Below are 24,469 nucleotides of genomic sequence, written 5' to 3'. Positions count from 1 at the left end.
CAGTAAATATATATATATTTCCAATAATTAATGCTGGATTAACCCCTTCTAACTAGTTCAATTTAGCTTGAATTTTTTTTGCCCTCTTTTTGGTAGTTTTTTTCACATTTCAAAAACTTTTAGTCCTGGTTCACACTGATGTGGATTGTCATGCGATTTGACCATTCAAATTGTATGATAAATCACATCCAATGAACTGCAATGGAATCGTTCTAATCCATGTGACTCTGACGTAGTCCGAGTCTCACCAATTAGAAAAGTAGTTCCTGCATTACTTTTGATGATTTAGGGTGGGACTTGCCTTGACATTTCTGCATGAAGTTGCACAGATGTCTATGAAGTTTTTGTTGTTGTGTTTATTTAGACAGTTTGTACCAGAATTTAATTTTGGTGTTATATTAAATTGGGAATATCACAAAATAAATGATCAGTGACTATAGAGGATGTACAGCCCTCTGTTATCACTGTATTTCAAAAGTTAGCCCCTAAATACCTGATTAGAGCTAAGAGCTTAATTATATACATCAAACCGTGACTATCCATAAACCTGGGGGTTCTCCAAAGGACATTACTACAGAATGAAAGAAAGGATAATTCAGGCAGCGCGGAATGCGGAAATCTGTTCATTCCAACTTGTGCCAATGGTATTCTCATTTTTCATTGGTGACAATCATCCCGAAACCATTTCCAACAATCCTGCAAGTGAAGAAAGTTGGCTACCACTAGGAGGGCTTTAAACTAACCTTTGTGTACTGTTGCAAAACCCATGTAATGATGTCACCTGCTAAAGCCTGCACATGCTCTGAGCCTTTAGGGTTGATTTACTAAAGGCAAATAGACTGTTCACTTTGCAAGGGAAGTTGCACCTTGCAAGAGAACTTGCCGCAGAGCTTCGTGGTAAACCTCTGCTGACTACCATCATCCAAACTTGCGCAAGCAAATACTGTGTTTTTTTTTCTTCCATGTGATTGGGTATTCTTTACAAAGTGAAACTTTACGACATTCCTTTTTGCAACTTCCTTAGTAAATCAATCCCTTTCCATCTTTCTACCTGGACAAGAACAATCCATCACTAAGGATTGCCTCAACCAAGCAGATCTCTGCCATGCACCCACTGTGATTAAGATGCCCATTGTCAGAGCATGGGTCTGAACCTGGGCCTTCTGCGGTGAGTGGCAATGTTTCTTCTTGCTGGGCTACCTGGAATGCTGGACAGCTCCCTTGACAATTATTTGGATGATCCTACCTTGACCTTGTTTATCATGAACCTTGAACCCCTTGCTCCTCCCATTAACTTCCTGATATAAGCCATGTCTCTGCACTTCCTGTTTGCCAGATTATTGTGCTTTCCAGCCAGTATCGTGCTCCTTATCATCTCTGTTCTTATCCATATTTTGCTACCACTTGTTATTGACCCTTTGCTTGTTCTCGACTACGCTTCTGCCTGATCCCAACCTGTGACTGCTCCTTACCGACCTTGGCTTGTTTACTGACCACGCTTCCGTTTGAACCTTACCTGCTTATACAGTAATGGACCTCCTGGTGGGGTGATCCTGAGGACTGCGACCTGGTGCTAACACGCAGCAAAATCCATCTCCACCATCAGGAGCTCTGGTGAACACCGGTTGGTACTTAGACTCTCACTTAGACTTAGTTGGTACTGATCCCACTCCTCTGCCACGGTGACCTACCTGTGTACCTATCCTGCTGGTTTCAGGTGAGCCTTTCCACTGCTATAGCAACTGGTTTTTGAGCCAGGCCCCTGATCGTGACACCTATGGAACTGAATCCTCTAACGTGATGGTCCACTAAACGTCTGATAAAGGCTAAGAGTTTCTGTTATACTTGGTTCCACTCTGTTCAAACTGACTGGGCGTGAACCAAATCCTAACATCATATTGTAGCTGCCAAGAGAATTGTTTCACTTTTTCCAACATTAAGGAACTGAAACTGGCCCGGGCTACTAAGAATTGCATTCCCAGGAAAAACTGTCATCCTATCTGCTATGTACTTGTTTTCATACAAATCTGACTTGCCTGGTCTGAGATGATCCTGCTCAAGAACTGTTTTGGAGTATTTATGTTGCCTCTACTATTATTAGCAAACATGTTTTGGTTTAATCCCATTGTTTGTCTATTGTTTAGCATCTGATTTTTGATAATTCTACTATTATCCACCTTCCGCTCACCATATAGTAAAATGATGGACACAAGGCGGTTCTCTCGTTCTGGGAGGACGTCATATGACATCCTCCCATTCTAACCACGCATGCGAGGCTCTGGGAGCGCGCAGCGCGGCGATCGGCGGTGCGCTGTGTCCCTCGGACACAGCGGATCACCGATCAACAGAAAGAGCCGAAGATGTTGGCTCAGTCATGTGATCAGCTGTGTCCAATCACAGCTGCTCACATGTAAATAGGGAAATGCCGGTTATCAGCATTTCTCTCCTCCTCAAGAGCTGTCATGCTGACAGCTACAGAGGAGAGGAGAACCAGTAATCGGCATCCCTCAGAGGGGACATGTACACTGATCATCAGGGCACTGATGATCAGTGTGCCCTGATGATTTGTGTAGCCACAGCAGTGCCACCTGTCAGTGTCCATCGGTGCCAGCTGTCAGTGCTCATCCATGCCACCTGCCAGTGCCCATCAGTGCCACATCAATGCTACATTTCAGTGCCTACCAGTGCACATCAATGCCACATATCAGTGCCCATCTGAGCTGCCTTTCAGTGTCACCCATCAGTGCGAGTCAGTGCCACCTATCAGTGCTGCCAATCAGTGCCACCTATAAGTGCCAGTCAGTGCCGCCTATCAGTGTCAGTCAGTGCCGCCTATCAGTGTGCATCAGTGCCGCCTATCAGTGTCCGTCAGTGCTGCGTATCAGTGCCACCTATCAGTGCCAGCCATTGCCACCTATCAGTGCCAGTCAGTGCCGCCTATCAGTGCCAGTCAGTGCCGTCTATCAGTGCCACCTATCAGTGCCGCCTATCAGTGCCATATAGGAGTGCTGCCTTGCAGTGCCCATCAGTGATGCCTGTCAATGCCCATCAGTGCCATCTACCGTTGTCTCCTCATCAGTGCCCATCAGTGCAGCCTCATTAGCGCACATCAGTGAAGGAGAAAAAACACTCATTTACCAAATTTTAGAACAAAAACTAAGAAAAAACGTTTTGTTTTTCAAAATTTTCTGTGGTTTTTGGTTTGTTTAAGAAAAAATAAAAAACCTAGAGGTTATTAAATACTACCAAAATAAAGCTCTATCTGTCACAAAAAAATGATAAAAATGTCATATGGGTACAGTGTTGCATGACTGTGCAATTGTCATTCAAAGTGCAACAGCGCTGAAAGCTGGAAATTGGCCTGGGCACGGGTATAAGTGCCCTGTAGGCTAGTGGTTAATTCTCCTCATGCCTTATTAATATTTCTTAAACTATAAGATTGTTGGCACAATGGAACCATTCCCTTAGCAACATTTTAAATCACTCATGATTGATGTTTGGTTCTAGTACTATTTCTGTATGTTTTGTATTGTTGTGTTTTTGGTACTTGATCTAACTTCAATACACTAACATACTCAATCATGGTGATATCTTTGTTTCTTATTAGGTCATCCCTGACAAACCATGACCGGAGCTTGGGCTTTACTTGTAAGTTTTAATCCTGCCACTATCACTTGTCATGAGAGGATAGGTTATCACCTCTGTACATGGCCACCCTTAGCTCTAACATGATATATAATGCCTGTCTGGGGTTGCTAACAAGATACATTCTTAGGGACTGCTTACTGTGCATTCCCTTAAAATTAACTGAATAATAACAATCACATATTTTCTTTACTTACTACATGGTTAACACACAGTTACCAATTGAAATCTATGCTCTAAAAATATACATCATAAAAAAGGAATGTAGTTCAAAGAATCACTTAGCAGTTAACTTTCTTCACGCAGTGAGACCCCTCCAAGTCAAGGGAGGATGTGATTTTGTTGTCCTATGTACTATACTGCCTTATTTGGACCCAACTCTTGTTATCTGTATAGCATTGCACCAGTTATGTCACACGGGGTGCGTCACAACCCCCCCCCCACCCGTGGATCCTGCTAGATGACCATTGATCTTGATTGGCCCTTGTTAGATGTCACCCATGGTGCAGGGAATCTTATTACCTGGGAAGTTTCACATTTACTCCCAGCTAGTAGCAAGTTATGCTTTTGTTTTCCCTTCTGACCCTGTTCCTGCTTTCTGTGTCTGCATTACGTTTAGATTTCTGTTCCTGTTCTGCCCCGGATTTCCACTATGCACCTAACCATCAAGTTTCTTTGCTTCAGGAGGCCCAACAATTCCTAAATATGGGCAGCAGTCCCTGGTCACTTGTGACAGACTAACCCAAATTGATTTAGTCATCCCTATGAATCTCAAACAGTTTCAAATCTTGGACTGCTTTGCAACCTTCCTCCTCAAACTGAAAGGACTTTCATAAAGATTTTCTCATTTTCATATATATATATATATATATATATACCGAATTGAAAACTGTTACATTCATTTAACAATAAATATAATTTTCTAAGGGCTCCTTAACACTAACCTGCATGCTAAAACGTATGTGCACTGGTGTACATTGTGTAAAAACAGTGAGAGGCTGTGTGGTACATTGCATCAATGTACTGCCCCAGTTACTTTTTTTTTACTTTTTTGTGTCCCAAAATGAATCTTCATTCAAGTTAATGCATTTCATCACGTTACAACACGCTGCGGTGTGGTGAGATACATTGCACAGTTTAAAAATGCGTTTTTATGCAGTGCATTGCACCTCAACACAGTGTTATGGTGTGAACAGGGCACATAAACAATCATTATTTACTATGTGCCATTGTGTTGAGCCTGCATTGATCTATGTAGATTGATGCATATTAACCAATACGGTGTGTTAGAGCCCTAAGGGTTTGTAAGTTACATTTATAAATCATATTGAGCTGTACTATATAATCATAGAATGGCACCAGTTAGTTTCTAAATAGGATTGTGGATCAGATGCTGATGGAGGACCAACACTGATGTATAGAAGGAATGTGCTGAGCACTTACCAAGGACGTTCACTTGGAAGCTGAAGCTGTCATTCAGATTATGTTGTTTATTAAATACTTGTATAGTGTAAATCCCAGAGTTATTTTCTCCTAAATCCTTTATAAACAAGCTGTGTTTTTCTGCATTTGTCTTATAGCAGGTACTGTTCTTTTCTATTAATTTGCCATCTTTCAACCTGTAAAAAGAAAAAAGTTGCTTTAAAAAGTTAGCAAAGCTGATTGTTGGAGGCCATTCTTATTTCACAAGCTATTTACGTTAGCTGATGGAAAGAAAAATAATAATAATAAAGAAAAAATAAAAACAAAACAAACAGCTCTGACCAGCTGTCACTAATTCCCGGAGCACGCTGTTTCATCTCTCAGATGCCTTTTTCTTTGTTTGCTTTTTAGAACCACAGTTTACAATATTAAATCCTTTCTACTTAACATAATTTGGTGCTGAGTGCATGTCTTTTCTAACCTTCTTCTCTTTATACTCTAGTCTGGCCAGCTCCCAAGGCAGCATTTATACAAAGAGTCTAAAAATAATTCCCTTCACCCTATGCTGGTTGTCCTAATAATACTGGCCTTAACCCAAGAAAACTCAAAGATCAAGCCACAAGCCAAATCTGAATACACAGGTGGCTTCCAGTACTTTCCCAGGTGCAGACAGTTCGAGTACCACTGTCACCATTCCAATTACAAATTACATATGGCATGGAATCCCTTTTAGACTTTTGCTACTTTTCCTTATTTCCTTATTACGAGTTTCCAATTACACAAGTATAATTTTCATAAACATTTTTCATTAAGACACAGCTATCATTTCAGATACGTATTCACGTTATTTTGTCTATGAGCATCCTGGTGTTTGCTTATAAAGATATATGTTCTATTTAAGTTTTGTTACTTAAAGCGTAATTGAATGCAAGAACTAAAATGTAATATATTGAAGTATACCGATGCCTAAATGTGTGTGTGTGTCTGGGTTACGTTAACTTTTGTCCTAGGGCAACAACACATTCACCAAAATGTATCTCTGCAGAAGCAGCATTTTCACCTTAGAACAGGGCTACAGAGTATCTTCACCTCTGTTATTCTACCTATTATACAGGGGAGGTGTTCTGTAGTTTACAGAAAAAAACTTAAAGTGCAGCACAGACAGAAAGCACAGGGAGTTACCATCTCACAAACTATTTGGCAGCATCAACAGTTATGTTTTTTTTCTTTGCATTTACTAAACAGATATAACCCATTTTTTTAATGGTATATATAACAGGACTAAAGGGAGCAAATGAGAGAAGTTCAATGTTAAGGTTTACATACACTTTAATAAATGCAGAGATTCGTAAATTAGTTACTAAAAAATGACTCTGTATAACATACTAAACAACTTTTACAATATAAGACACACAGGTAGTGTCAATGAGATGGCCAACTCATAAGGTAAAGCCAGCCATACATGCATCGAAATTTGTCCGGTTCAGTAGGGATCAGCTGAATGTTGATCCATGTATGGGCAGGTTGGTTGTACAGAAGTCAATCTACCAATCCACTTCTGTACAACCAGCCTGTTGGGCTTTTCCTGATCAATCAGTGCTGCAGCCTATAGCTGGCAGCACTGATCAGTGTATTCCGACGGTGGGATTGCCCTTGAATTTGTATTAAAATGGCAACTTTTCCTGCTATACAGTTTTTGTTAGATTTTTTATATGCATTGATACATTTCCCCCATGGCAGTCCCCGGCTCCCCATGCTCTTTGTTTAACAATTCCTTGCCTATTAGCCTTGATAATAGCCAGAACTGATATTCAAAATTCCTCCCTCATAGACTTCAGTGGGGTTTGGATTTAAGCTCTCAATTTTCGCACTTCACAGTGGGCTTGGCAAAATGCCCCGCAAATCAAACCCAGACACATTTGCTCATCCCTACTCAACAGTAGGTAATTCTTCAATTTGCTCACCATGAAATTTGTGAATGCCTCATTGAATCCACTTTTTCCAACATCTGAAGTTCATTTTACTATTCATGTATTTTTGCTTTAACAGAAAACTATACCATCCAAAGTGACCGCCTTGTATTTAGCAAGGCCACATGAGAGCTTTGCCTCATAAAAACTAACTACAGAAATGATGATCATTGTACCATGTCAGTTTGAAATTCAGCAAAAAACATCCCAAATCTGTCACAAATTAACCATTGTTTGGATGGGTTTCTATATATTTGACATGACCACAGATAAAACCCTTGTGACATTATGCCCTGTCCCTCACACATCAGCAAAAAAAAATGATTCCTCACAATGTGACCATCTTCAGATTTAAAGGTTGTTTTAGAAATGAAGAAATAATACAAATGGATATATGCTAAATCTTCTTTTAACCCAGCTTGATGACTCACCAGTTGCTTTGCGGAAGTGGAAAAGCTTTGACTTTAACCAATAATTTCAATTCATCGCCTTCTTTTTCTTCATACACATGTTTCTTTGGAGGACGAATAAACAAGAAAGGCTTTTCTAGAGAATAGACATAAGTTTTTAAAAAATTATTTGCGATACAAAAAAAAAATGAACACTGATTTGTCTTCAACTGTACAGAATAATATCAAGTAACAGTGCCAAAGAAAACAGACCTGTCTGTGGCAGGGAAGGAGACCCTTTTCTGCTTCAGTTAAAGTGTTACTAAACCCAAGACCCTGCATTCACTATATCTGGTCTCCCACAGTACACAGAACATGGAAATGCAATTATTTTAGTAAATATAAACTGCTAAATACCATTTCTCATCAGCAGTTAGAGCAGTCTTGTGACTTCAGATGAGCACTGGTTAAAGCTTGTAGGAGGAGTTTTGTTTCTGCTCTAGGGGGATGAAAAACCCCTGACCTCTGTCTGGACAGTGCTGATTGGCCCTGTGCTAATCACTCTCTCAAGAAAAAAAAAAAACCTCTCTAGCAATACACACTAAACTGAGCATGTGCATGTGACTACGGTTCAATCTGTCTTATCAGGTGGACATATGAACAAGAGGGGGGGGGGGCAGAGAAAACAGGACCAAACAAACCTTTTACACAATGCAGAGGATTAACCCCTTAGGTTCCACAGTAAGTATAACAAGCATGCTTTACTGCATATACAGACTGATTTTATGGTTGTGGGTTTAGTAACACTTTAAGTAACACCAACAGGTTTTGCTCCCTCCTCCTCCTTCCAGAGAGCTAACCTCTTAGTCAGTCTCCTCTCTCCTCCTATCATCCTCCTACTAGATCCTGATAGTTAATGATAATGTACTTCCCATATATCAGCACAGCTGACTGGCCACTTGTGTTAGTTCTCCAGTGCCCAGTCCGATTTCGGCTGTGCAGTAGACAGCAGTAGGCTTATATAAAATTAATCAAATCAATCAAATTCATGCACTTAAACAGCTTGCATTAAAAAAACCCTTTAATCATCTGTAATAATGTAATAATACAGAACTTCACTAGTCATCTCATTTATAATTGCCTTCAGTTCACCTTTAACTTAAAAGGTGTTTAAAGGACAAATCCACCTTTTGTAACATGTCACATGTTACACCCATATCCAGGGTGTAACATGTTACAAATCAACCAGCCTCCACTCCCTCTGACTGCTAGCAGGGGGATATTCTCCCCTCGCTGTCTGTCACATTCTGAAAAAAAAAACATGGCCGTGTGAGGGTCCACCCTCCCGGCGACACGTCATTTATTTACAGTATTCTGTGAATGGGAAAACTACAAGTTCCAACAGCCATTGAGGTTATCAAGTTGTAGTTCTCAATGAACTACCACAGCATTGTCAAGCTCTCTAGGTAGTTCACTGATCTTCCTGCCATTATGTAACTGTATGTCCATATCAGAGGTACTGGCAGACAGCTACACAGACAGTCTGCAGGACCATGACATTACACCTCGATCTGCTGAATGTGGCTGCCATGCTTTCTAAAGGCTCCTAACAAAAAAATTAATAAATGCATATTTATTAAACCTGCAAAACATTTGCATTTCTAATTTTTTTTTCTAAAGATGAACTTTTCCTTTAAAAATACTATTTGACAAAAATAGTTCTAGATCCAAATACCAATGGTTAAAAGCTGTTGACATAAATATAAAAAATATTATATGAGACAATCTGGAGTGTTTTCATGCATGCGGCATGTATTTAATGTGTGTGCTGTTGGATCGTGTACCTTCTGTACAGCGTGACAAGAATCAAGTGAGTTCAATGCGCAGAGGTTATAATTTTCTGAAAGAATGTTAATGGATGGGAATAATAAGGTGAGAAAGAAAGTCTCAGCTCCTAACAGCAAAAGTTTGGAGTGTGAGAAGAAAAACCCCAGGGTGGCTGCTATGGAGTAACAGTCACCCTAGACCCCTTTAAAATAAACATGTCAGGTGACAGATCAAGTAGAGAAAGACATTTTTGTTTTTACAGTGATTCTTATCTTTGTGTCTGAGAAGCCCACTTGTGTTTGTTTTATTTTCCTGACTGTATAAAATGGTGGGCGCAGCCTCATCTGATATACGGGAGAGGAATGTGACTGGTTTGCTTATTTGGTCTGAGGAACTGCTGAAGATGGTGAATCACATCTAGGCTGTTAGTGTTCCACATACTGCTAATGGAATTCAGCTGCTGCCACTTGAAAATGGACAACTGTACCATCCAGTTCTTTTCCATAAACAGATTTATGAAGAATTCAAAATTACCCTAGATGATGTCGTTTTGTATGTTTTACTTGTAATATGAAAAGTTGTGATGAAAATCAAAGGCGACTGGGAATATTCCCTTTTCTGAAAAATTGCTACTTTTCTAGTTTTACATTCTGTAACTTTTCATCGCCTGTGATGATTTTCTACATCACATTCTTCAGCACAGTTTTATTCTGTAGTCAACAGTTTTTGTCATTGTATACAACAGTGACAATATTTTGGAAACGTACTGAGAAAATATGGAGGCTACCTGTGATGGAAGCGTAGGCAGGACAGAACACACAAAGAAGATGGGGTACACACAAAGCTTTATTGAACTATGAAAGATACTCAATCAGGACAGTTCATGGCACTCCGCGACATGCGGCTTGTAGGGACACCCACGGTAAGCGGGCTCACGGGGACTCAGCGGGACTTTGGCTGTGGAGTCTGGCCTCAACACAGCTCTCACACAGCATACTAGGGACAACATGTTCACGGGGATGCAACGGGACTTTGGCTGTGGAGTCTGGCCTCAACACAGCTCCCACACAGTGTACTAGGGACAACAGGCTCACGAGGACTCAACGGGACTTTGGCTGGGGAGTCTGGCCTCAATACAGCTCCCACACAGCATACTAGGGACAACATGCTCACGGGGACTCAACGGGACTTTGGCTGTGGAGTCTGACCTAAACCCAGCTCCCACACAGCGTACTAGGGACAACAGGCTCACGGGGACTCAACGGGACTTTGGCTGTGGAGTCTGGCCTCAACACAGCTCCCACACAGTGTACTAGGGACAACAAGCTCATGGGGCTCAACGGGACTTTGGCTGTGGAGTTTGGCCTCAACACAGCTCCCACACAGCATACTAGGGACAACATCAGGCTCACGGGGACTCACCGGGACCTTGGCTGTGGAGTCTGGCCTCAACACAGCTCCCACACAGCGTACTAGGGATGACATCAGGCTCACGGGGACTCAGCAGGACCTTGACTAGGGGGGGCTGACCTCAGCACAGCTCTCACCCAGCTTTCTAGGGACATCGGGCTCATGGGGCTCAGCAGGACCTTGACTAGAAGGGCTTACCTCAGCACAGCTCCCACCCAGCTTTTTAGGGACATCAGGCTCACGGGAACTCAGCAGGTAGCGATGGCTCAAGCACTCAGGGGCATCCCAGGTAGCTATACTCCGAGCACGCCATGGGGCGGTTCGAGTAAGGGTAGTCTGGGCGTGCAATAGGGGCAGCTCAGGACACGGGTGCTCTGCGCATACAAAAGGGACAATTCATGGCATGGGTGGTCTGTGTGCACAATAGGGACAGTTCATGACACGGGTGGTCTGTGCACCCAATAGGGACAGTTCAAGACACGGGTGGTCTGTGCGCACAATGGGGACAGTTCAGGACACGGGTGGTCTGTGCGCACAACAGGGACAGTTCATGACACTGGTGGTCTGTGCGCACACTAGGGGCAGTTCATGGCTTCTAGGGACACTCACGATAGGCGTCTTGCAGATGCTCAGCAGCAGGCGGCTTCCAGAGGGGTGTAGGCGACTTGCAGTCACTCAGCAGCAGGCGGCTTCCAGGGAGGTAGGTGATTTGCGGACGCTCAACAGCAGGCAGCTTCCAGGGACCCAGCAATCAGCAGACAGGGCGGCTTCCCAGGGACCCTCAGCAATGGACAGCGGCCCTGACAGTGGCCAGCATTTCAAGGGACAGCAGCGATTAGTAGGCAGGGGCCCTCATCGCGGCCAGCTTCTCCAGGGGCCCAGCGATCAGCAGGCAGGGGCCCTCACAGTGGCAAGCTTCTCCAGGGGCCCAGCAATCAGCAGGCAGGGGCCCTCACAGTGGCCAGCTTCTCCAGGGGCCCAGTGATCAGCAGGTAGGGGCCCTCACAGCGGCCAGCTTCTCCAGGGGCCCAGCGATCAGCAGGCAGGGGCCCTCGCAGTGGCCAGCTTGCCAGGAACAGCAGCGGGAGTCATGGCTATGGGGTCTGACCTTCAAGGAGGGGGGCTCATGCAGAGCGCTCAGCGGGGATGGCTGCGGAGGCCCGGTCCCCACCCGGACCTTCCACGACAGCGGTGGTGGCGGGCCGAGGGAGAGTGGCCAGACAGGGCAGGAGGAAGGGAGAGAGAGAGCGAGCCTGGTCTCGTGCTGGCCTTTTAAAAGCCACGCAGGATGCTTCCGGGTTGCCCAGCCCAGCGCTGCATTGCTGGGGCAACGAGGCACGCCCCCTCACTCCGGCCACGCACAGGGAGCGCAGCCTTTGTCTCTGGTGGGGCGCTGAGCGCAGGAAGCCCTGCGCCAGCCGGGGGCGCGCAGAGACCTGCCAGCTGAATTGCCGGGGGAGCTGTGATCCTTGCCGCAGCAGTCCCCTCCCCTCATCCCGCACAGCCTGCTTCAAGGCTGTCTGCGGCGAGGGGGGGGGGAAGGGAGTGAGCAGGTGGCACACGTGACACTACCATTATTGAGCTCCTGACTGTCATGGTGATCCAATAACTTTATTATCCCTGATCAAGAACAAATATGTGGATCAGGAATTCTGGCTTCACTTTCTAATCTATATGCTTGTATTCCTGAATTAGGTCAGTAATGGCAATATATGTTTTTTTCCTTTAGCAACCTTCCCACCACCAAAATATGTTGTGTTCACCTGACACTCATATACATATTCCCACTTGTATCCTTCAAATCTCCAATTACATGTTAGGCTGTCACCCCAGCTCTATTTCATGTCTGTACTAACATGAGGGAACAGTAGGCTATCCACTTAATATATATGACTCAGCCGGTGGCCCTTAATGGTTTCCAAGTACAGCTGCTGAGAACAATTCAGCATGGAAAGCCAAACTACTATCTAATCCTGCTGTTGTCAGAGTTATTGGGTGATGGATATCTAGGCCCTGTTGACAACTACAATTCATTCCTAATGCTGTCTAACTACTAAAAGACAAGTTAAATACCTATCCCACTAACTTCAAATTAAGTATAACTCCATTCCTAAGCAAAACTAACAATAAACTAAAAATCATTCAAAGTTTATGAGATATGTGAATCTGAAATAACTGATGGCTGCAAGATGAAAGTCTCCACATTTGCTAAGAGATGTTGTAACTCTTCATAGTTGCAAAATGTCAAGTCTATAGCTCCCAGAAAAAAAATCACAAAAATTCTGCTGTAAAAATTCCTATATAGAGCCCTGTGAAGGCAGCACTGGTAATAATGCTGACATGAATGTATTTGTGCACTACATTTGAGAATTTTGCACAATGGACTTGGTTCAGCTGTCTATTCAAATGGATTTTCAGCCTAAATTGTTTTTTATGAAGGCTTGCCACCCTTGCACATGACTTAAGTACCCTACTCCTTATTTAAGTATTTGTAACTATTATTTTCATTTATGGAGATATAAGCAGCAGTTGATGATATGTACTTACCATATATAGTTACTGAAATGTTCCTAGCCACATGATGAAAGTTGGAATCCCTGCAGGTATACACTCCAGCTTCTGCCAGTGTTACGTTTTTTAAAATGAGATGTCTCTCGCCAGTATGTCCCTTCCTCGATAGATATAAGGTCTTCTTCGACTGTAATACCTGATGGAACACAATATAGCTGATTGTTCTATAAAATGATAGTCCAGTGCATTTTTTACTTCTTATATAAAAGTTTATCTATCTATCTATCTATCCAGGCACTCACTGATAAATGACTCATTACAATCTAGGGCCTTAAGCTGACTACACACGGGCCAAATATTGGACAAAATCAGCAGGTATAGTAGAAACCGGATGACTTTCGACCAGTGTGTACAGCTCCCTGCCCGAAAGAAGCTGATCTCACGACTGGCTTCTGTCAAACGTGCATGCTGGAAAACAAACATCCAATCTGCATCTGATCAGCGCTTTCAGCCAATGGCTGAGAATGCTGATCTGTGTGTTCTGGCAGGGGGGCAGTCCCCCTGTCAGAATACAATAGCACAGCTGGGGAGATCGCTGTACTAACATCGCTTGTGTTAGTACAGAGATCTGTCAGGGTTTTTTTTTTCATTCAGCCCACTGACAGAATAGGATAGCACTTGGGGAGGATTCTCTCATCCACATTGAATATGTGGATAGGGGAGTCAGCTAATTTTTTTTTCATTCAACCTGCTAGTTGAACAAAAAAAAATTAATCATGCATGGCCTCCCTAAGGCAACAACCATATATATGACTACAGTGGTAGTGAGGACAAGAGACTTCTAAATCATTCAGGAAAGCCAATTCCAATGGATTCACCTAAAATCACTAAACTTAAATAATCAATTTCACAAAATGAAATTCCTACAACACTGAATGATTGCACACAGTGTGTGAAAATAACAGAAACAATACATCATGTGTCATGCCAATTGGTACATTTTTTAAGGTGGCCACAGACATTAGAAATGGGAAATGTTTTTAAATTGTAGGCATCTTCATGCCCCTGCATGGGTACAGTATATTCTTTTTTAAATCCCAGGGTTTAGCTTTAAAGTTTTTACATACTTATACAGGTGAAACTCGAAAAATTAGAATATCATGCAAAAGTTCATTTATTTCAGTAATGTAACTTAAAAGGTGAAACTAATATATGAGATAGACTCATTACATGCAAAGCAAGATAGTTCAAGCCGTGATTTGTCATCATTGTGATGATTATGGCTTACAGTTCATGAAAACCCCAAATCCACAATCTCAGAAAATTAGAATATTACATGCAACCAATAAAACAAGGATTGTACATAGAACAATATCGGACCTCTGAAAAGTATAAGCATGCATATATACTCAGTACTTAGTTTGGGCCCCTTTTGCAGCAATTACTGCCTCAATGCGGTGTGGCATGGAAGCTATTAGCCTGTGGCACTTCTGAGGTGTTATGGAAGACCAGGATGCTTCAATAGCGGCCTTCAGCTCTTCATTGTTTGGTCTCATGTCTCTCATCTTTCTCTTGGCAATGCCCTATAGATTCTCTCTGGGGTTCAGGTCAGGCGAGTTTGCTGGCCAATCAAGCACAGTAATCCCACGGTCATTGAACCAGGTTTTGGTGTTTTTGGCAGTGTGGGCAGGTGCCAAGTCCTGCTGGAAAATGAAGTCAGCATCCCCATAAAGCTTGTCTGTGGAAGGAAGCATGAAGTGCTCCAAAATCTCCTGGTAGACGGCTGCATTGACCCTGGACTTAATGAAGCACAGTGGACCAACACCAGCAGATAACATGGCTCCCCAAATCAACACAGACTGTGGAAACTTCACACTGGACTTCAAGCATCTTGCAGTGTGTGCCTCTCCATTCTTCCTCCATACTCTGGGTCCCTGGTTTCCAAATGAGATGCAAAAATTGCTCTCATCAGAAAAGAGGACTTTGGACCACTGAGCATTAGAACAGGTCTGTTTTTCTTTAGCCCAGGTAAGACGCTTCTGACAGTGTTTGTTGTTCAGGAGCGGCTTGTCAAGAGGAATACGACATTTGAAGCCCATGTCCAGGATCTGTCTGTGAGTGGTGGCTCTTGATGCACTGACTCCATCCTCAGTCCACTCCTTGTGAAAGTCCCCAACACTTTTGAATGGCCTTTTCCTGACAATCCTCTCCAGGCTGCGGTCATCCCTGCTGCTTGTGCACCTTTTTCTTCCACACTTTTCCCTTCCACATAACTTTCTATTAATGTGCTTTGATACAGCACTTTGGGAACATCCAACTTCTTTTGCAATTACCTTTTGAGGTTTTCCCTCCTTATTGAGGGTGTCAATGATGGTTTTCTGCACAACTGTCAGGTCAGCAGTCTTTCCCATGATTGTGATTCCTACTGAACCAGACTGAGAGACCATTTAAAGGCTCAGGAACCCTTTGCAGGTGTTATGGCTTAACCTCCCTGGCGGTATGATTATTTCAGATTTTTGGTGCTGAAAGCGGTACCATTATTTTGCATGGAAATTTGGCATTTTATATTGTAGGCCTGTAATTCTTAGGAATAACTCACTGAAATCTGTCCGAACAAGAGTCTAGTAAACATCCTGGGTAGGATAAAACTTGAAACACAAAATCATATATTATAATTTAATAAATAATCATAAAAAATAATAATATAATAATAATAAATTTAATTCAATAATATAATCAAACCAAAAACACTGAAATTTGAAATATAGAGCCAAGTTCACAGATCAATGAGCAAAGTCGCAAAATTGTTTTCAGTGTCTGATGATGAATTTCCCCACGAATCATTATCACTCAATTCTGCAAGTGGTTCTAATTTACTATCGCTGTTCTCTAGCTGATCTAAAACTGCTTTTGACCTAAAGGGATGCTTTTTGGACAGCATGGACGGTTCTCAGTTTCCAGGCAATAAGAACAGTAAAAATGCAGGCAGGGCACAGGACAAAGCACTCGGGACAAAATGTATGTGAAATGGTTTGGTACAGTAATGTTTTACTATGCGATTTTAGTCAATGTCACTTTTTGTCATTTTCAAATTTCCTGCCGTTCCGTCCCCATACGTCCCAATGCTCGCAGGGGACGGAACCTAGAAGACAGATGCCGGAATCCACCGGATTACATTGCCAGGGACACTGCAGGAGGGACATCGCGGGAGCGCAGGACAAGGTAAGTGATCGAGGGATCACGGAGCAGCGCCGCATGGTATTCCCGAGTGTAGCTCGGGGTACCGTTTGTGGTACTGAAACTTTACCCCGAGCTACACTCGGGAATACCGCCAGGGAGGTTAATTAGCTGATTAGAGTGGGACACTTTGAGCCTAGAATATTGCACCTTTTCACAATATTCTAATTTTCTGAGATTGTGGATTTGGGGTTTCCATGAGCTGTAAGCCATAATCATCACAATTATGACAATCACAGCTTGAACTATCTTGCTTTGCATGTAATGCGTATATCTCATATATTAGTTTCACCTTTTAAGTTGCATTACTGAAATAAATGAACTTTTTCACGATATTCAAATTTTCCGAGTTTCACCTGTAGAAGACTATTTGGCTAGGAATTGAGCAAACAAGTGCAAGCATGACCAGCTACATTTAATGATTATACATTAACAGGCTCTTCATATTGTTACCTTTCCATTGTGCACCCAATCCAAAATTACTCTGGAATTAAAGGGGGCTTCCCCAACACAAAGCAGGCTAAGTGTATCTCCTACCAGCAGGGTGGAGCTCTCTGGTGTCACACTGGTTATTTCTGTTGGTGGAAACTCTGCAGTGGTAGAGAATACAAATATTTTATATTTCACATGATGGATCATTGGAAATGCACATATTAGATACATTACATGGATTATTCACAACAGCTGTGCCAGTGCTGAGGTACTAGTATTTTTAGAAATAAACCCCTGTCAGTATAAGCCCAAAATAGTAAGTCTGAATAAAAATTCACAACATCAGTAAGCCATGGTTATACAGACAAAACATTTCTCTATCCTCCTTTCAGACACTACAAAAAGGTTATTTATGTCAGCATTTCATTCAATCGACAAATATCTACTTTTTTTAGAAATTGATCATCCCTGGCCATAAATAATGTTAAGAGAAGTGTCTATTTTGATGCAAAAAATATGTTTTTGTATAGATTTGGTAATGCAATACTTTATAAAGAAGCAAAACAAGAGCTGACATTTTTAGCATAATATAAACAATTTAAATAATGGGATAGCAGAAAAACATGAAAATGTACAGTAAACTCTGATATTATCATTTAAATAACTGGGACATTCAAATGGCAAAGGTTTACCAGAACTCACAAGATATTAGTGATAATATCCTAATGTCGCAATAATGCTTTTTAAATATATAATAAATCAGACAGCATAAAATGTGTATGTTCTAAAGACACAGTCCTTTCCACAACCATTTAAATTGTATTACTAAGCATTAGAGAATTCACAGTAAGAGTCAGTTAATGAAGGTAGCCTCATCATTAATTGCAGTATAATAAAGGCTGTTGTAGATGGTTGGTTATTCCGAGGCAAAATTAATGGAAAGAGCAGACTAAGCTTATTATGGTTAACCCGCAGGATATCAGAGCTTTTCACCCAATGATCTGTAGAGGCTTAGGTTCAGAGTGGATATTGATCTCCCTAATGACCTCCTATGTAGACTAGTTCGTGGAATTCTAATTATGTTACATAGTATACAGGGTCTATATTCATTGAAAATACATATTCATACATAAAAAATAGAAATATAGTGTTTTAATAACTTGTTCTACTGAAGAGAAATACATATAGAAATAACTAAAGTGGCTGCAATGTCACTGATTCTCTCCTAAGGCTAGAACTAGGGATCTGTGAGGTGCTTGATGTCACATCCCAGGACTGTTAGGTTAGGTATACCTCACAGAACTATATGTTCCATGACATTTTGGAACTGTAGAAAAATATACATAAGATGTCTATCAAAAGCTCAAAACATGAATGGGTGGAGAAGGCTGGGGGGTATTACCAAACTTCCCATTGTAGGCAAAATGGATATATCAGAACCTGCACGAAACTACATAGGGGTGCTGACAGCACCGATCAACAGTCTATAGGAGAGGGTTTGGCTACGACTGGTCACATTAACTGGAAACTATAGCAAGTAAGCCCTGTGTGACATCATTGACCCAGCATGCCCCGCTGGATGATGTCAGATGGGGGCGGGGTCACACATGTGATGTCACTGGGTGGCCCCACCCCTTATATGTTTAAGAACTGTCGAGCCAGTAGAGCAATCAGACGGCAGGTGCCAGCGTCTAGAGCTGAGCCTTTTTTTTTCTTTTTTCGGGTCGGCAGTGGGAGCGGGAATCGCAATTGAGGTTGGATCTACTTTGGGGGACATTATTTTCTTTTCCTTCTTTTAATAATGTACTTGGCAAAGTGTGTCTCCTGTCTTTTTTCACACCACAGTTTTTTTTTGTAAATGGGTAGCAGTACCATGTACCACATACTCATTCGTATGGGTGGGGGGTCTGGGGGCCGCCTTCCAGATTCTGATAAGCCCCCCACACACAGACCCCCACAACCAACAGCCAGGGTTGTGGGGAAGAGGCCCTTGTCCCCATCAACATGGGGACAAGGTGCTTTGGGGGGAGGGAACCATGTTGAGGACATGTGGCCTGGTATGGTTCAGGAGGGGGGGCGCTCGCTTGTCCCCCCCCTTTCCTGACCTGCCAGGGTGCAAGATTTGATAAGGGTCTGGTATGGATTTTGGGGGGGACCCCCACACCATTTTTAAAAAAAATTTGGTGTGGGGATTCCCCTCAAAATCTATACCAGACCCGAAAAATGCTGTTTTTTTTTAAATTGCTGGCAATTCTTTCTTTTACATTTAGCTGTCAGTGGGCAACCCTGCTGACAGCTGAAACATTAACGCATGGTTTTTCACTACTAAAATACCACATGACTTGATAAAATAACCCATGTGGTATTTTAGTAGCTAAAAATACCTAAAGCTATACCTAAAGTACCTAAAGTAGCTAAAAAAGTGCAGCGCTATAGTAACTATATAGGTTTTATACTACCTAGTTGTGTTAGCTGCTTTGTATTATCAGTCAGCACAGATATTGTTTATTTTTTTTTTCTTGTTGGTATTTTAGTAGCGTCTTTTAGTGAATTCAAATTTTTTTTTTTAAATGCTGTGCGATATCCTACTGCAGACTCGGATGCGGTAAGATAACGCTAAGTGAATTGTGCCCAGTATTTTGTATGAGTTTCTTTTTAATTTCACATAGCCTCATCACTCATTGCTTTGTGTATATAAAAGGTGACCCCCTACCAGTGTTTTAGCTTCTCCAAACTCTGTCACTGTCTGTTTTGCTGGACAGTGTGGGCTATGTGTAAAGGTGAAAAATGTCAAGAAAGAATGAGAACTGAAAGAAAGAATACATATAATGAATACTATCATTATTTTTTAACCTGCACACAGTTATCAGAATACAATTTTATTTAGTGACAGTGAAACTTTAAAGTGGGTGTAAGCCTCTGAATTGAAAAACAGAGCATATCCCTGTTTATTGTGTACTTGCCTCAATCCAATGCACCAAGTGTGATTTGTATATCCTCCGCCATAACTGTGCTATCTGCAACTCACTTCTGACAGGTCACGCTGACACCACAGAATCTCAGGAGACAGCCTCCCTTCCCCCAGCACTCTGAGAGTTGAGGCAATCTCAGTGGCATGCTGAAAAGCTTTGAGAGGCTGACCTGTTTTCTGCCTAAGTTTAAGCCAACCCATACATTGATAATTTTTTTCATTCATCCAGCAGGTTGAACAAAAAAAATCATCCAATTTCTTTAGCCATACATTCAAGGTGAATGGGGGAATCCTTCCTGCTGAGCTATTGTAATCTGACAGTGGGAAGCCTTCCCCATCATCAGAATAAAATGGTCAGTGTTGCCAGCTATAGCTGATGGCACTGATCATTTGGGAAAAAACAGACAGGCTAGTTGTACACAAGTCGAAAGATCAGTTTAATCATACATGGATTGAAATTCAGCTGGGCACTGCTGAACTGGGCAAATTTCGATCCATGTATGGCTGGCTTAAGTTATATCCTGACAGCGCATTTGTGGGCAATTAAACATGCAACTGGTATTTAAAGGAAACACAGATGCACCTTATTCAATACATTCACTTTGCAAAGGGAACATTTCTTTTGCTAAGTGAATAGTCTTTGTTCTAAGTAAATCAACCCAATTATGTCTAGCTAAAGCTTTTAACAAAGTTATGGACCACTAAAGGCAATACTGTTCATTTTATGGAGGCAAGTTAGAATGAAGATGATCAGGAATATAAGCTCAATACATCACTAGGACATTGAAATGTAACATGCGACTCTAGAAGCAAATTTTGGGTAGATCGTATTTCTCAAAGAAACCCATAGATAGTGATAGTGATCATGATTCAGCTCTGTTTTGTGAGTTGTTTCTTTTGCTAGTCACAGATGATAGCTCTCAACTTCCTGAGGTCCCATTATTAAAAACCTAAGCTCTTCCATGGGAGAAAGTTATAATGAAATTACAGTTATGAAATCTTTCATTTAAAAGTCAATTTTTTCTTTTGGCATAGCTTCTGTGATTGTGAGCACCAGTGTTATTTTACGGTGTGTGACTTTTTATTTCAAGGTTTAGAGGACAGGAAAGCACAAATCTATGCTTTTGATTGAGTTTTGCAATGACTTGTAATTAGCTCAGAATATTTTATTTTAAAGCTGAACAATTATCTCATTAAATGATCAAATGAATGTCTGTATTTAAAGAAAATCACTTTAAGAAAAATATCAGCTATTCCAGGCATATTTCCCTCCACATACCACTAGTTTTTTTCTGTGACGCTTATCTAGCTTATAATGAAACATTTCAAAGTTTAGTTTTCAGATTCTTTATTTTTGCTGACAAATAAAAAGAATAGATGGAATTTCCTGTCATTTAAACAGGAATTGCACCAAACTCACATGGCAAGAATTCAGTCTGTCTGGGTTGTGCTGGAACTCAAGCTCTTTGAAGAATGTATTTTTTTCATTCTTAGAAATCCTATTTGTATTTTCTCTTAATACTCTTCACAACATAACTAGTATGATTTGTCTGCTACTTTTACAGCATTCTATGTGCACTGGTGATCCCAGGGCAAAAGATTTGCACTTACTGGTATATTTGTACTGGATGAACTGAGTTTTATGGATTCTTTCCAGGAATGGTTCCTAACCTTTTTCAAGTAATTATGCACAATGTTTTTCAATTTTGTGTGACACATTTGGGGTTGAATTACAAAAGAATTATAGACTGTCCCCTTAGTTTAGAGAAACTTTGAACACATTAAATACCAAATAATGAGTAGGAAAATTAACTGATAATTGAACTACACATAACCTCACTTTATCCACTAAGCAGACATTTTACATTTGTTTATTTAATCAACAATATCTGCCCCATTAAACAATATACACCTTAACATTTTCAGTATATAGTTGTAATGTTGTTTTAAGTTGTCCATCAATTCAGAAGCTAAGGCTTCTGTTGCAGCTACTTCACCTATAGCACTTTTGCATGTTTCAGTGCCCAGGTGACCAGGGTTTTTCACTTGATTATATGAGCTTTGTTAAGTGATCATTCCCCATCACACTGCTTGGAGCAAAAGGGGAAGGGCAGTTCAAAGTATAGTCAAGCAGGTCACAAAATACCAAAAGAAAAAAACACTGAGCATAGAAAACTGACAGGTGTCAAGATAGGAGACAGGGGTGTAGATGAGAGTCACTCAAGGGGTTGTTGCCAGTGCAGAAGGAAGTTGAGTGTCAATCCAAATCACATAGCAGAATAATGGGAAGGGTACTATTAACTGAAGTTAATTAGTTATAACTTACAAAATGTAATTTGTTTTGTTTTAGTTTTTTTAACATATTTTTATTATATAGTAACCGGAAAATAAAAATCTTAGATGATGGTTACTTTGCACTTTGATCCAGACCTCCAGAATGAGCTAAATTCTTTTGATGTTGAGGAAGTTCTGGCAACAAGTTAATAATAGTAATAGCTGTGGTTGAAAAGCATCTGAGAACAGAATAATCCTTAAGGACCAGGCTAAGCATGAACCACTCATACAAAGTGACTTATGCCTGTGCTGTATACATTCTATTCAGTTAATGAAATGCTAAATCCTTGGGATTTAGGTATTAGTATCAAGTTTACTCTCAATTTCCTCACTTGTCATTCATTTTACTAGGAGCTCAGCCAATGAAACATGATAATTGGCTCATGCTCACTCTGAATAAATGTTGATGTATTCGATGTGGCATAATGCTACAGAAAATGTGATGTATCAGCTGAGTTTACAATTACTAAGACAATACAGGATGAGCTATAGTTTACATACACGTGACAAGTTTTAGCTCACCCAGGAGAAGAACTAGTACTTGGGATGAGGGCTGGTACTTTTTTTTATTTGCTTAACTCAAATAACTGAGAACTGAGATTAATTTTATGTAATATAGATGCAATGTAGATAACATAAATGCACATTAGAGACTTTCTTGAAGTTTCCTATGTGGTAAATCACTGCCAGTTAAAGAAATCTAGCTCATAAAAGAAAGAGTTTCTGAAACCAAAAAAGAACTGGAAAATGATCCAACTATTGATGCTCAAGTTTGTCTTATGCAGTTTTGCAGCAAGGCAATACAGAACATTTTTACAAATTATTCTGTTATTTTAGCAGGCCCCCACATTTTATTAAACTTCTGGACACCACCTCTATTTTATACAAAATTTTTCATAAGATAATGCTATTGATCAAGAAAATTTATAGACGGTAAGTTGGTTCATATGCCCTTAATATATTAGACTTTCTCTAAGAAACAAAAAATCTATTTTGATTTTGCCTAACTTTAATTAAATGTTACAAAGATACAAGATGATATTTTATATCTCATGGTTAGAGGCTATTATTGTTTATACTACCCCTACTGTATTCTAAAATGTAGACAGGCTGACATACAATTATTAGTAGACAGACAGTATTTGATAGCTATTGACACAGCAAGACAGACAAAATAATGTAACATATGCTTCTGGGTAAAATTATGGGTGGACATTGACTAAAAGCACACAACTATAACCCTTCCCTGTGACTGAGCTGTCCAACTGAATTGAGATATGGAAAAAGTGGAAAGAGTTTAACTAGGCTAATACAAAGGTATTCATATTAACTAAACTTGAAAGTTTAAAATGTTTAAAATTAAAACTAATTTTGCTACCATAATAACACATTTTATCTAATGGATAAATAAACCCATCATAATATTGCAACAATGTAAATGCATACTGTATATTAGAAACATCACAATGTAATAATCGTATATATATATAGATATATATAGATAGATAGATAGACAGATAGATAGATAGATAGATAGATAGATAGATAGATAGATAGATACACCGGTGTATATATATTTATAGAGAGAGAGAGATGTGCAGGAAACTTTTACAGTAAATACTCACTTGCAGAGTGTCAGAAACTAATCAAAATGTAATTAAAATGTAGATATATCAGAGAAAAACAACTGTGTGTTGATGATGATAAGATTATAAGGTGAATGGAAGAAATGTGGAAAAATGGGAGCAGGCATAATTTATGAATCATGTGACTGAGCTAGTTGTGAAAAAGTAAAGTACATGATGGAAAAAACTGCTATGTAATAGGTAATAATAATAATTAATAAACATTAAAACATATCTAAACTCAAAAACAAAAATGTTATATATTGCAGTTTACCAATCTTTAGATATGGCGACTGCATTCATTTTCCTTTACAGCCTTTTTTTCTTCATTTTTACCTGGTGATCCGATCACTAAAATACTTCCTGTCTTAGGATGGCTAAACCTTACGGAGGACCAACTAAGCCACCCTTGAACAGCATCATTGTCAGTCTGGGGAGAGGGTAGTGTTAGACTAGAAGTTTTGGATGGACTCGACTAACAAATTAAAGCCAACTTCTAGCAAACACTCTATAAGCAGTTACAGCAACAGTTTTTTTTTTTCCTTTTGGAACAAAGGTTTTACATAAATGAATATAAGCTGACCATTGTGAGCAAAGTCAGTGTTAAACAGTTTATTTCAATCCTCTGTTACTTTTGCCAGACACCTTGGTCTGTTAAAGGAAGTTGAAATATAACAGACTTAGTGGTTGGATCAA

At 40.6% G+C, this 24,469-nt stretch overlaps 1 protein-coding gene across 1 annotated transcript in view; it reads right to left on the bottom strand.

The window, feature by feature from the left end:
- LOC149456268 (vascular endothelial growth factor receptor kdr-like) overlaps positions 1-24,469 on the bottom strand; it is a 279,835-nt gene that overhangs the window by 141,266 nt on the left and 114,100 nt on the right. The window contains exons 6-9 of the mRNA XM_089685194.1: positions 16,865-17,001; positions 13,211-13,370; positions 7,469-7,583; positions 5,089-5,264 (exon numbers count right to left, since the gene is read on the bottom strand). Coding sequence (XP_089541320.1) covers positions 5,089-5,264; positions 7,469-7,583; positions 13,211-13,370; positions 16,865-17,001 — 588 coding nt within the window. The remainder of the gene's footprint in view (positions 1-5,088; positions 5,265-7,468; positions 7,584-13,210; positions 13,371-16,864; positions 17,002-24,469) is intronic.

Source organism: Staurois parvus, unplaced genomic scaffold (assembly GCF_062004578.1).
Source record: "Staurois parvus isolate SC_StPar_1 unplaced genomic scaffold, SC_StPar_1.0 ptg000365l, whole genome shotgun sequence".
NCBI lineage: Eukaryota > Metazoa > Chordata > Amphibia > Anura > Ranidae > Staurois > Staurois parvus.
Note: the sequence above shows the minus strand (reverse complement) of the source record. Positions and strands in the feature narration are given on the sequence as shown.